Source organism: Thunnus maccoyii, chromosome 18 (genome assembly GCF_910596095.1).
Source record: "Thunnus maccoyii chromosome 18, fThuMac1.1, whole genome shotgun sequence".
NCBI lineage: Eukaryota > Metazoa > Chordata > Actinopteri > Scombriformes > Scombridae > Thunnus > Thunnus maccoyii.
Genome location: NC_056550.1, coordinates 6,216,905 through 6,230,081, shown reverse-complemented (window position 1 = coordinate 6,230,081; position 13,177 = coordinate 6,216,905). Strand labels below are relative to the sequence as shown.

The window sequence follows — 13,177 nt, the reverse complement described above, 5'->3', positions numbered from 1 at the left end:
GGTGGGTGGATAGAACGGGAATTTGAGTGGAAGATGTTTCATGTGTGTTGATTGGAGACCTATCTCCAGATAACCGGCTGTCACTGTGATCATCATTAGAGTTATCTGCTTCTGGCTGGTCCTCTGGCTGTGCAGACATCGTGGACGAAGACATCCCTGATTTTGTTTCATCTACTTTAATCCCAACCTTCTGGGAGGTAGAAGGGCTTTCTGACATATTTACATCCTGCCGTTGCTGCAACAGTTGCAGACGCTGAAGAAGTTGCTCCCCTTGTTGGATGTCAGTCGCTATTTTCCAGCTTCCATCTCCCTGCTGTTCCTGTCTCACCACCTCAGAAGATAGAATTTCTGTTACATATTCGTTAGAAACTCCTTCAGAGATGGGGAGCTGGGGGACTTGTATTTCACTGATGCTTCTCTCTCTCTTCAGCCAGTCACACTTTGTGAGGTTAAAGTTCAAGGATCTGGTGTCAACATGCTCCTCATCATCGCTGGTCACCTCTGTTGGGATTTCTGGTACCTGTGTCTGATTGGTTGCTGCGCCAGTCTTGTTTTGGTTGCATTTGCCGAGCTCCGGTGTCGGGGGATTTGTCTCCACACCGTCGCAGTCAACATTTACTGTCATCAGTTTGTCCTCAGAGTCTCCCTGAGATTCAACTAACTCCTCTTTTCCTGTCTGGTGTCCTGTGGCAAAATGTGTCTCATTTTCAGAGTTTTCCTCAATGTTTGAAAGTATTTGTTTTGGATATTTGTCTTGCTCCACATCACTTTCTCTCCAGTTTTCCTGTCCTTCACTCAAATTTACAATATCCTCAGCCTCTCCAATTGATTCGTCTTCTCCTGTTGTGTTATCCCAATGGTTTCTTCCTGATGGATCCATCAGACTACCTGTGCCCTCCATGGATGTTTGGTTTTGATCTGTTGGTGGTGTGGAGTCGTTGGACAGAGATACAGTATCCATAGACTCCTTAGAGGTCTCTGCTGTACCTGTTATCACTTCATCCACCTTGTTCTGTGCTACCATTAACTGCTTCTCACCACGATGCCAGTCTAAGCCTATGGGATTAGCTTTAGCCTCTGTGGCGTCAGCTGTCCCATTTACAAGGGTCACACTGGAATTACTCTCCGTTGCACCTGTCCCGCCTCCTGCTGGCAGCAAAGCAGCCATGTAGGATGGAGGTGGTGCTGGTGGGATGAACACGTCATCTACACCCTCATCATCCATCACACTGTAGTACCTTGTGATCACTGCAGCGGTACGGGGGAGGACTTTGGTATCGTCTTGGGACCTTTCACCAGAGGTTACCGATGAGCTGCTGTGTGTCATCTCTGTGTGGTCTGGCACAGGGTCCATATTTGTCTCCACACCATCATCCTCCTGGGAGGCCAGAAACTGAGGTCTTGTTGTGGGATCTGTTGTTTCCATGGTGACACGCCTTCAAAACACTTAAGGCTGACTCTGTATTCCCCTCTAAGTCCTCTCTGGGTTTAAATATGAGACACATGAGAAAGTGTCAATGATGGTTGATAATACAATTGTTAATGGGTTTAATTGCTAGTTTTATTTACTTATTACACATTAATATTAACTGTGCTGATAAACTGCTGAAGGCAGGTGATGCAAAGGTTAGTTAGGGATTATACTGTAGCACAACAGAGGCATGGTTTAGGTGCTTCAAAACTCTAATCTTATTTGGCAGAGCTTTCAGAATTTACAAGTTTAAACAACATCTTTAATGAGACAGATTGAGGATCTGCACTGGATTATGAGCAAAATATTTTAATCATAGGACCGCTATAGGCTACAGGGCTTGGCTGTAAACCTGTTAAGGGGCACCAGGGCAAAAATTAACTAATGGGCCCATTGCAACAGTGTGGCTCTGATGTGTTTTTAATAGTTTTGGACAACAACGGAGGTCTACAGCACAGAGGAATAAGATATATCAGGCTTTGGATACACACATAATACATGTAAGTAGATCATTTCATTGCTGGTTTGTCTCTGCACATGAGATTTGTTGACATAAATATACAAAATTGCCAGCCATATCCGTTAAATTAGCTCAAACCAGGGACCTTGCTTGTCTGCTTTGCCCAGTTGGTAATCCAGTCCTGCTACTGCATGCCCTCATAAGAATATGACTTTGATGTTTGAACATTTCACCTCTATTAAAATCTCTATCAAGTCATCTGCATTAAGTAATCAATATGTGATAATGGCATTAATAACGTATTTTTAAAAAGCATGAAAACCATTGGGAGCTACATCACTTTTTTTCTAGCACGGCATACAGCTACTGTGTTGTTTTGGTGACTTTTCTCCCCTACTGTGACCTAGTGCAGCAAACTCTGCTGACAAAGAGAAAGAGTAATCGGCTTTTCTCTGCCTGTTTTGGCACATGCAGTATCTGCCAGACTGGCCGACCACAGAGACTCTCTCCAATTTGCCCGTAGAGAATTATGCTTTTCTGTCTTTCTGTCTGGTATAACAGCTTTTACTGTTCGGGCCATGTACTGTTAGAGGTCTGTGACCAGTCCTGTAACAACATTTCTTCTTTACCAACACTGTAACTGCATGCATTGTGTATTTGCATTGGTGCATCATAGAAAACATGGACACACAATGTAGTGCTATATAATATATAATATATATATAATATATAATAATATATAATAATACCTTTTCAAGATATGTTCTCCTTAATGGAAATATTGTCCTGGCATAATCTGGTTCCCTGAGCTGCAGGTTTAAATCTATGAGTCTATATTTACACTTGCATTGAGGGGCTTAATGCCAGCCAACACTGCAGTTCAGGATTATCAACGGCAGCAGCACCATATAAAGCTCAAGCAACAGGACATATTAATGCGTCTTAATGAGCTTAACCTGTTTATTCCACCCTGCTTTCAAGTAATATGTTCCCCTCCCCTTGTTATGAAGAAGGTTCTTAAAGATTACTTAACTACTACTTTAATACAACTACTTTAAATAGTATTCAAAAACTTTACTTAGAGTGCAGTTTCATAATAACTTATAGTTTATATTTTCTTGCGTCTATTATGCAGTATTTGGGCACAGATGCAGCACATGCTGTTCTGATAGTAATATACATATACACAATGTATCATTCTTGTTAATATTTCAGTATATCACAAAGTTTGACCAGATAAAGCTACGCTACGAATGTCACTCTATCAGAGAGAGAAAAGAGTGATAGAAAAGCAAATAAGAACAAAGGTAGACACATAATGTAGAAAGTCTGGAGGAAGGGACCCACCTGACTGTAGTGCTGCAGTCATCTTGTGTGTAGTAGTACCAAGCTAAATGGAAATATGAATGATCCAGCTGATGATCCAGATGATCTCCTTAGCACCTGCACATTCCTGTCCTCTGTGACATGTGAGAGCCCCAGAGACAAATCCTCTTCCTTGAATAGCAGGATCAAATGACCTGCAGCAACAGTATACGTATATACACACATATATGTATATGTATACAGTATATATGTCTGCATACTGCTGTGTTTTGTGTTTGTTTGTGTATGAAATTAGACACAATAAACATACCAATTTTTATTCTGTTTTACAATTATATATTCCAGTTAAAATCTGCTGCAATACATCATTTTTTTAAAATCAAATTACAGTGACAGCCATAATTAAACATTTAAGCAGATAGTAGTAACACAGCCGTAGCCAGGATTTTTAGAAAGAGTCCAAATTCCCTCAGTTCAACTCCACCAACCCTGAAGACTTTTGACTAGCCACCAACATTATTTTTAATGCAGCTGAATGTTTTTCCCCCTCACATTTTCTATAGTAATTTAGCTGCTAAAATATATTTTATGTACATTTTATTTCCCTGCACATTACCTTAATGCAGTTTCAATGCATATATCTATATAATACATTTCTGGCGGAGAAATACCAAATCCTGTTATTTTAATGTAAGTTTCTAGCCTATAACATTCCAATTTAAGGATTTTGAGTCTAAAAAGAGAAGACGAGGGGTAAAAACAAATCCCAAATTATCAAAGCATGTTAAAAATGTCAATCACAGTTTGAAGGTGCCTTAAAATATGTAGAATTTTCAAATTAACATTAACTTAAAACAGAAACCATAAATCAGACTATGATCGGTGTTAGAAATGTTTGTGTCCCAAACTGTAAATTACTATGCTTTTTTTTTTTTTTTTGCTCTTTGGCTTTTCCATTTCTTGAGGAAACACTGCTAAACATATGAAATCTTTTTGGCTGATAAGGCACAGAACGAGTCCCGAGGCAGAGAAAAAGTTGAGTTTTCAGATGTGAAGTATATGCACGCCTGCAGGACTGCATGTTGAAACTCACCACTTTGTCCACCAGGGGGAGGAAGTGGTTTTTAATACAGAGCTGTTGTCAGTCCACAGCTGCTTTAAAAGGCATACAGCATAATAAATGTCTCTTTCTTTGGCAAAGTGAAGTGAAGTGGTGTGTGCTCAGAGACAAAACCATCATGAGACCGTACCAGGTGGTGGGTTTTTGTTCTCAAAGCAGTCATTAAGGCAGCAATGCAGCATATAGTGTCTAATGGAAGGTGTGAGGTTATAAAAATATAAAAAATGATATGATTAAGGCTGATGATAAGTGAGAGAGTCTCTCTTTTCAATCATTTCTTACATGACAGAGCAACACTGACAGGTCTTACGCTTGGGAGTGCCTTCTACCTCGGCAATACTGGGTGGAGATGAATTATGCAGCCCATTATCACCTTTATCTCCATGGACTTTAACTTCAGCTCCATTTCCATCCAGGGGAACGTCCTGAAATGCTTCCTCTTTGGACTCTTTCCTTTCTTCTTGATCTGCTACATTATCTAATGTTGCCTGAGTTGCCTGAGGTTCTATGGCAAGTTCTTCTCCTTCTTCAGTGATGATCACTCGTTCCGCAGTGAGCATGCCTTCATGTTCCTCTTGTCCCAGACACACACTTTCACTAGTTGTATCATCAGTGTATCCCAGGAAAACAAGGGTGACTGGGCCTTCCTCCAAACGTTGATCCTCTATCTTATCTACTTTTCCTGCCATGTCTCCAACCACCATCAGGCATCCGTCCTCTTTTTTATCCTCCTTCCCCGCACTTACAGCTGCCATGTCTCCAAAAACCATCATGCATGCATCCTCTTTTTTATCCTCCTTCCCCACACTTACAGCTGCCATGTCTCCAAAAACCATCATGCATGCGTCCTCTTTTTTTTCCTCCTTCCCCGCTCTTACAGCACAGTCCTCTATCCCCAGTTCAGCCTCAAAGTCGTGGCTTCCGGAGCTGTCTAACTGCGTACTGCTCTCATCTGACACTGCATGATGGGTGGAAAAAGACATGATTTTACCCTCTGGAGCTCTGTCGGCTTCTATATCCTCCATATTTGTCCCTGCCTTGTTTGGCGTGACTGTGACCTCATCCAGTATCACTTTCATCCCGACCCCATCGATGACGCTCAAGATCTGGCCAAGCTCTTCGGTCGAGGGTTTACCTCCTGACCCACCGATAGCGTGGATACTCTTCCTGCCATCGTCGAAGACAGTGGCAGCCATTGGAGCATCAGCTGGCGAGGACACGGGGGCCACTGATCTGACGACGGAGGCACCTGTCTTGGGGTCTCTCTCTACCTGAACTGCCAACATTCCCAGGACTGCAATACAAGAGACATGGGATGTTGTCTCAAAAACATAGAGGCTACAAAAACTTAAGAGAACTTTTGAGTTTTTCAGAACAGAATTCAAATTAAAAAGATAAAATGCTAGAGGCAAAACAACTCTCAAGGCTAAATTGTAGATACATATTAAAATTCCCTCCAGTACAAGTACATTTTCAGACTTTATTTACTACTCAAACTATCCTTAAATGTATCATAGGCCTGGGTGTAATTAAAAAGTGAGAGTTACAAAGGTTAATGCCAGGTCAGGATCAGAGCTTTGTGTGTCTAATGTGCGTTGGCATAATAGACAATATAGGGAGACACAATGAGCAAAATGCAGCATGCTTTTTACTCCACACAGCCCTCCAGCGGGCATAAAAAATTAACGAACAGAAATAAGAAAGTGGGCTAAATATAACATTGTTCTCATGCCATTCACCTCAGTCCCATCATTAAGTCGTACCCTGAAGGCTGCAGTCAGACAGAGTGACATTAAATAAAGGAGTCATTATTTGCAAGAGAAGAAGAGAGAGACTAATGCAAATAACTGTTTATATCCCCTGCCTAAATCCCTGTTTATTTTTTCTATGGTAAACATTTTGGTCCCATTCCAGCTCTGCTAAAACACATAATTTACAAAAGGCTGTAGTCAGGATTTTATTTTTCTGATATCACAAGGTCCAAGTACATGGTTTTCCTGCAGCTTTCCGCTACATCTTGTGACCTTCATCAACAGGAGTTTTACTCTGCTGTCATGGAGATGGTTTAGTTTTTGGGAAATTCTGAATTTTCCTATTTTTTTCTTGGCCTTAATTTTTTAACTTGCATTTATGTAATTTAAATGTCAAGAGGTTGCTCACAAAGAAATTTAAAGACATTAAGGACCTTTAAAAAACTACTTCAGAGGTCTCAAACCACCAAATCGTGAGCCAGTGCTACACACAACCCTATAATTACACCATAATAAATACTGAACACCTACAAATTTATAAGTTACAACAAAGTCTGTTCCTGTGCCTCACCTGATCGGCCATCGTGCCCACTGTCATGAAATATGTTTTGTGCCATATGTAGGGAGAAGTGATCCTCAGCCTCTTCCTTCACTGAAAGAAAAAAAGTTGATAAAATTAATTTTGGCTTTAAAATCAGCACATATGTATGCAGTCTTCTAGCAATGTTGGCCTTCAAATGTCAGTCATCTGCTGCCAGAAGCCTAAATCTTCAGACACTGTTTCCACAAATATGTCCAAAAACTGCTTTTCCCTCTTTTTAAAATTAAGAAATGCACACAATAGTTATTAGTTTATATTATCTTACACAAAAGATGAGGAGAACTCAAATTTCTGTTCGTTTTCTGGAGCTATGAATATGGTAATAAGACTTTAGCATGAATCCTTATTTTAACTCTAACATTCCTTGAATGAAACCTGAGGGGAAGAAAGTCATCAGTTTACTTCTCTCTGTTTACTGAAATATCCAACTGTGTTGTAATACACATTCTTCAGATAGTGATGAGTCACATGCTTACTGCCTTATGTCAGAGTTGGCTGTTCTTTTTTGCTCTAACACCCTTTTCGCTTTTCTTTCCTTCTCAACCTTTCTGTAACTTGTGCACAGGGTGGTTAGCTGAAAAGGGCTTTAAATTTGTAGGGTTATTCTTGGTATTCCCAGCTGCTACTCAAAAACCTTTGGCCTAATGGTGTTCTCATATAGTAAGTTATGTCATTACAGCCAAAGTAGAGCTGTTTCTCAGCCGTGGCTCCATTCTGTCACCCTGATTTAAAGTTCTATTCTGCAGGCAAAGACTTAGTTATGCTAAATTATCATCTGTCAAGAAAGAATAGATTCCAGGCAGTCATAGTCATGAGTGACAAAGAAGAGATAGCAGCTGATGGCAAGCTAACGACCATTACAGTGTAGCTGACTTGGACTTCTTACCTTGTATGTCCTCGTCAGCTCCAGCCTGTGGGTAAAGAAAAGAGACAATTTTAAGTGCTCATGGCCAGACGCTTAAAACTGACTCTGCAACTTAAACACATGCCTCTCCCCTCTCACTGAGATTATTCCGTCCAGCAACCATTGCTGTCGGTTTCCAGTGTTAGACTGAGCTAAATTTGGGCTGTACAGTTGAGTGGAACATTTGGCGCAGGTCAAAGTTCACCTGCTATGATGTATTTGCTTGATGTAAAAAAAGAAAAAAAAAGAAAAGCTACAATATATGTTTAGAGCAACCTGTTGGATAAATGTAAGCTGATGTTAAAGTATTAAATTAAACATTTCAATTAACTTCACCTCACAATGGAGCAATAGAAACTGTAAAACAGAGACTTAGAAGTGTGAAATATTTGTCAAAACAGGCAGAACAATTGTTTTATTATAATACAAATTCAGAGTGAAGTTCTCCTTTGATTTACTCATGCAGTGATAAAACATTATGTGGTGGCAGAGTTCTGTATTTTTTATTCATGATACAGAACTGAAAGCACTCACAGTTGTACAGGCTGGTAGATTATTTTGTGTTTGTTGTAATGTTTATTTATTTAACACACAAATGCCAAAGCACTGGGATGTGGCAAGAGGCCAAAACTGAATACTGTTGGCATCTTCTAACCTAAGAGGTCTTTTTGCCTCTTAATTCATATTCATTAATGAATATGAAATATATATATTTTTAAAGTTCAGCCTTTAGGGGAACATGGTGCATTTTAAACTTGCATCTCAAATTATGAAACAGTTTGGGGATACTTAGTTAATGTTTCAAGACAACTTGGATATCGTTGAATAAACTTTTATACTGTATATGCTGAACTCTCTCAGAAGTTGCCGTCAAAAACAAGGCTGTTGTGTCTGTGTGTGCATTTCTAGGATTATGGTACTCTAGAAACATCTGCCTTATCTCACCTGATAGTTGTATGTTCTGGCTGCGGCTGTAAAGTCGCCAGATTTTTCACTTTCTTCTTGGGAATCTTGTTCCTCTTTCTCGTCATCTGCTACCTCTTCATCCCCGTATTCAGGCATGGTTTCAATTATGGTTTGTTCCCTGATACGCACACACAAACACACATTGGCACTGACATATGTGTCAACACAAAATGATGCAATAATAACACATGTACATGCACAGGATGGAGGGCATTTAGCACATTAGGGCTCATACCATAAATGATTCAGAGAAAAAAGAGACATTGTGAGTCATAAGTGCCTTTATGTGTGTGTGTGTGTGTGTGTGTGTGTGTGTGTGTGTATGTCCTACGCTATAATCCATCACATCAGCTATCACATGGCATCCTTCTAATTGATCTCATCATGGTCAATATTGCAGTGTATCTGTGACGAAAATACTGTGCTCCCTCCTTCATGGCAAATATTTTCATCTTTAGGAATGGATGTGTGAACAGAACATATTTTTATCTGTGTGCCAGCAGAATGTAGACTACATAGACTACAGCACCCCCCCACCCTCCACCCCCCCCCACCTAGACCATAAACCTGTAAAATTTTGACGCTGTAAAACTGTGATTAAATTAATTGCATCTGAATGTAGCTTAAAATGTGGCTCACGCAGCTGTGTACTCGTCCTCTTCATCCTGCAATGGAGTACAGGGCCTGAAGCTGATAAGTGAAGGAAGGACAGGAGCTGGGGCTGCTTCACTAAGCCACTGGTCCCTGAAGGACATCCTCTGTATGGGAACAGGAGAGAGAAAGAAAACAAGTTCAAGCTAAAGATCAAGAAAGAGAGACAAAAGGACAGACAGACAAGAGAGAGAGAACAGAAAACAAGACAGGGTCAGACAAGAGATGGAGAGAAAAGAAAATGTTGATGTCAACATTGTGCCCTTTGAGCTCTCTGGACTCATTTCTCAGTATGTGTTCCTCCTCTTTAGTTACTGTTGCTCCGCTTTTTGTTCTCACACGGCACAAATGCAGTTTCCAGTGATAATGGTGGCAGATTTACCGTTAAAATTCTTAAGTCATTTTTGAAACATTGGTGCTATATTTCAGACACAGATAAACAAAAGCAGGCTTTCAATATTAAAATTACAAGTATTGCTGGCACTGCTTTAGCTATAAATTAAACAGCAGTTGAATCAGTTACTTAGACTGTTGTCTCTATGTTTTTTTGGTTTTGGAGAGGCTGAGAAAAAAACACCCTCCAAACTCTTTTGATACAGAGTATCATTCTTACTACATTCCCAACCATACAACCAACATGTAGAGGAATCCTAAGCTTGACACAGCTGCTGTGCCAAGTTACATTAGCTAGGCTATGAGTAGCTAATTGCTACTTGGGGATGGGGGGGCGTTTAGCGAAAACAGAGACATAAAAGGCCAAAACAAACACATTGCACATCAAGCCTTTTGCTTGTGTTGACACAGAACAGAGGCGGTCATTCAAGGGATGGAGATGAACAGGCAAACACTGGGCAGTGGTCCTCTGCCACTTTGGCTTCTCTACAGACCAGGCAAAGCCTGTGGTGCTGCCATTTTGTATCTTGCTGAGGATGAGTAAAGCCGGCAGACTGCTGTTGTGTGAGAGTGACAGTGAAAAGGTGTCACAGCTCTGTGCGAAAGCCCTGAGACCCAGACATCCTGCTCCTGTAGTGACGGCTAGCCTTTGGGCTATGAGTGGGTGTGACAACCTGAAACCTGACAATGCCTGTTTTTCCAAAGACTTTAAACTCCCAAACTCTTCATTGCGAGCTGTAATACCAGAGTAGCTTTTCTATACTGTAACCTTAAAACGTCTGGAGTGGAAGCCAGAAAAAATCATCATCATCATCAGTTTTACAACTTTCTATAAACATAATAAATATGAATATTTTTGAATAAACAAGACATCTAAGCAGAACATGAAACTGTTCAGATCTCTGCCATGTATCAATACATCAGCCCGCCTTTTCTTGGGTGGGACCAGGGAGAAACAGTTGAGATGCTGAGAATACCATCATCTCCTTTGGGCTTAAGTAAGAGACACAGACAAATTATGCCACCACACAGATGAAGGAGCCATTGTTGTATCTTAAGGCTAAACTCATTCAACTGCAGCGGGGATGGTCTGTCCCTGCCGCTAGCAATGCACACGCCCCGAGGCAACGGGTGCTTGGAGAAAGCAGAAATGTGTTTGTGTGGGAGGTTACAGCATGCATGATGCACCACTGGGCCATTGACGGCATAGATAATGTAGGTTGTTGTGTGTGTTGTTTGTTTTTAAAAGAGCTTGTACTGCAGGGAATAGTGAAGTAGTTAATAGGATGCACAACAGCTTAGTGCAAAGAATCCCCAATATCAAAATAATGTCCTTTTTCTTCTTTTCTGTCATCACTGCTTTCCCTCTAGATATTTCTATCATTTCATATCACCGTATTATTTTTAACAAAAGAACAGCCAGAGCTTTAATTAAATTTATTACCAGCTGTAGATCAGGTTGACATAGTAACAAGGAATCCCTGGTTGTGGTCTTGAAAATCTGCAAGCTTTCTGTACATCGCATGAAACATGCTCATGTAACTGAAAACTACTTGCCTGTGTGTTGCTGGGTCTAAATCAGAGCCATAATGAAGTCCGAGGGACCCCACCCAGAACACTTGTGCTAGGCGTTGGCGCGCAAGCAGCTCAGCTTGGCAACATTCATGAGACATGACATTACATGAGGGTGGGATACACCAGTGGTGATTTTTAACATTAAGCAGCTGGAGTGGAGGGAGAACAATGAAAACAAAAGGGTAGCTCCTCCACTCAGTTTTACTAACTTTACTGAAAGATTCTTCTTTGTTAAAAGGAAAAGTTCAACATTATGAGAAATACACCTTTTCGCTTTCTTGGTAAGAGTCTACCACCAGCAGCCCGCTAAGTTAGCTGAGCATTAAGACTGGAAACAGGGGAAACACCCTGATTAAAGCTCACTAATTAAAACCATGTGTCGTTTTCACACTTCGCTTTTTGTATGGATTGAAACAAATGAGATATATAGCTTTGGATGTGCTGGTAGGTATATTTTGTTACCTTTGGACACAGCCAGACTAGCTGTTTACCCCCGTTTCCTGTCAGAAATGGGAGTTGAATTTTCCCCATTTGAAAACTTCAGATGATGTCATTTAGATCACACTTTCAGATTGATTTTGAGATACTGTCCAGCTGAATTCTTCCACTCTATACACCTTTGCAACAAACCTGACCTTTGTGACACACAGGCAAATTAAGACAAGCCACTGGCAGTATCATTATACCCTGGTCGACCCAGGTGTGATAGATGCAGACCTTTTTCTGGGCTGTCTTCAACCGCTCCTCGTCTGTCTTCCTCCTCAGCTTCTCTTCTTCTTCTTGCTGGCGACGCCTCTCCTGGTGACAGAAGAAAAGGTGAAATCTTTTAAGTGGGAATGTGAGGGAAAAAGGAGACCTGCAGACCTTTGGAGCTAATTGGTATTTCCTGTCTCATACCAAATCTCATACCACAGCTGATACAGCAAGATGGTAAAACTCAGTGTTTTACAGTATCTACTTCAGTCACTGTCTTCTGTCCAAAGACTAAATCTCAACTCAATCCCGCGTACCCTTTGATTTTCAAAACTATCACAGAAAATGTCAGAACTATTGAAAGCAACACTGTCTGAGCTGCCTTTAGACACATTTTGTTGATATATGAGAACTTGCGTATTATCATTTTCTTCAACATTATTTACAGACCAGCAAATTATTATGTTGTGCGCTTTCATTGACACAACTACTTTGACATGCACATTTAACACTGCTTGCAAAGAATTATTATTATTGTAGTCTAAACCTCATAAACATGTTGTCACTACTTACCCCTTACATACTATGTAAAGAGTCCTCCTGTAAGTAATCTCTCAGTGGAAAAAATGTAATAAAACTTGAATTATTCCCCAAAAAAGCAGGTTAATGTGAACTGAAACAACTGCAACTGCTGTATTTTCTTCTACAAACAACAGACAGGACTTGATCCGAGAACACTGTAGTCATGGTGGTGGGTTACACCCGCTTTTAATACAATTCTATGGCAACACCCCTTTACAGTCATGATCTCTGAAGACAAGAACTCCTTCTGTATGAAAGCAGAGTACTGAGCGAGAGAGAGGGAGAGAGAGAGGGAGAGAGAGAGGATATTTTTAGGAGATGTAACGGACAGATTAAAGCGGGGAGATACAGCTGGCAGACCTGGCAGGATGCCGATAGAAATAGTTCAGTGACACAGGACATTACATGCATGCTGACTCTGTATCTGTACAGTTAATGTAAGCTGTAAACATGCTGAGGTCCACTCCAGGCCTTCACCGTCTCTGGTGAAGTGGGTCACTTGTGTTTGTGCTCTGCCACGGCTGATTTTATATTCGAGAGAGGTCAAGCAGGCTCCACTCAGGCCCTCAAACCTTTCATTTCACAGATCAGTGATTATTGGCCATAATGTTAACCGGGGAATGTTCTTCACATGCTCACTTCAGGCAGTGCAGATCATGTGAGCCCAAATCACTGAAGTGACAT

General features: G+C 40.8%; 1 protein-coding gene across 5 annotated transcripts in view; it reads right to left on the bottom strand.

Annotated features, from left to right (window-relative positions):
• Positions 1–3,577: 3,577 nt before the first annotated feature.
• The window catches only part of LOC121884606 (paralemmin-1-like), a 29,096-nt gene continuing 19,496 nt past the window's right edge, over positions 3,578–13,177 (bottom strand). For 4 of the 5 annotated variants that reach the window (XM_042393482.1, XM_042393483.1, XM_042393484.1 and 1 more), the window contains 6 exons: positions 11,936–12,016; positions 9,239–9,357; positions 8,579–8,717; positions 7,616–7,640; positions 6,700–6,780; positions 3,578–5,671 (listed from right to left, as the gene is read on the bottom strand). In XM_042393482.1, the coding sequence (XP_042249416.1) occupies positions 4,656–5,671; positions 6,700–6,780; positions 7,616–7,640; positions 8,579–8,717; positions 9,239–9,357; positions 11,936–12,016 (1,461 nt within the window). In that variant the 3' untranslated portion in view covers positions 3,578–4,655. Of the gene's footprint in view, positions 5,672–6,699; positions 6,781–7,615; positions 7,641–8,578; positions 8,718–9,238; positions 9,358–11,935; positions 12,017–12,484; positions 12,646–13,177 lie in introns of those variants that run through there. The other variant, XM_042393486.1, reaches the window with a different exon arrangement.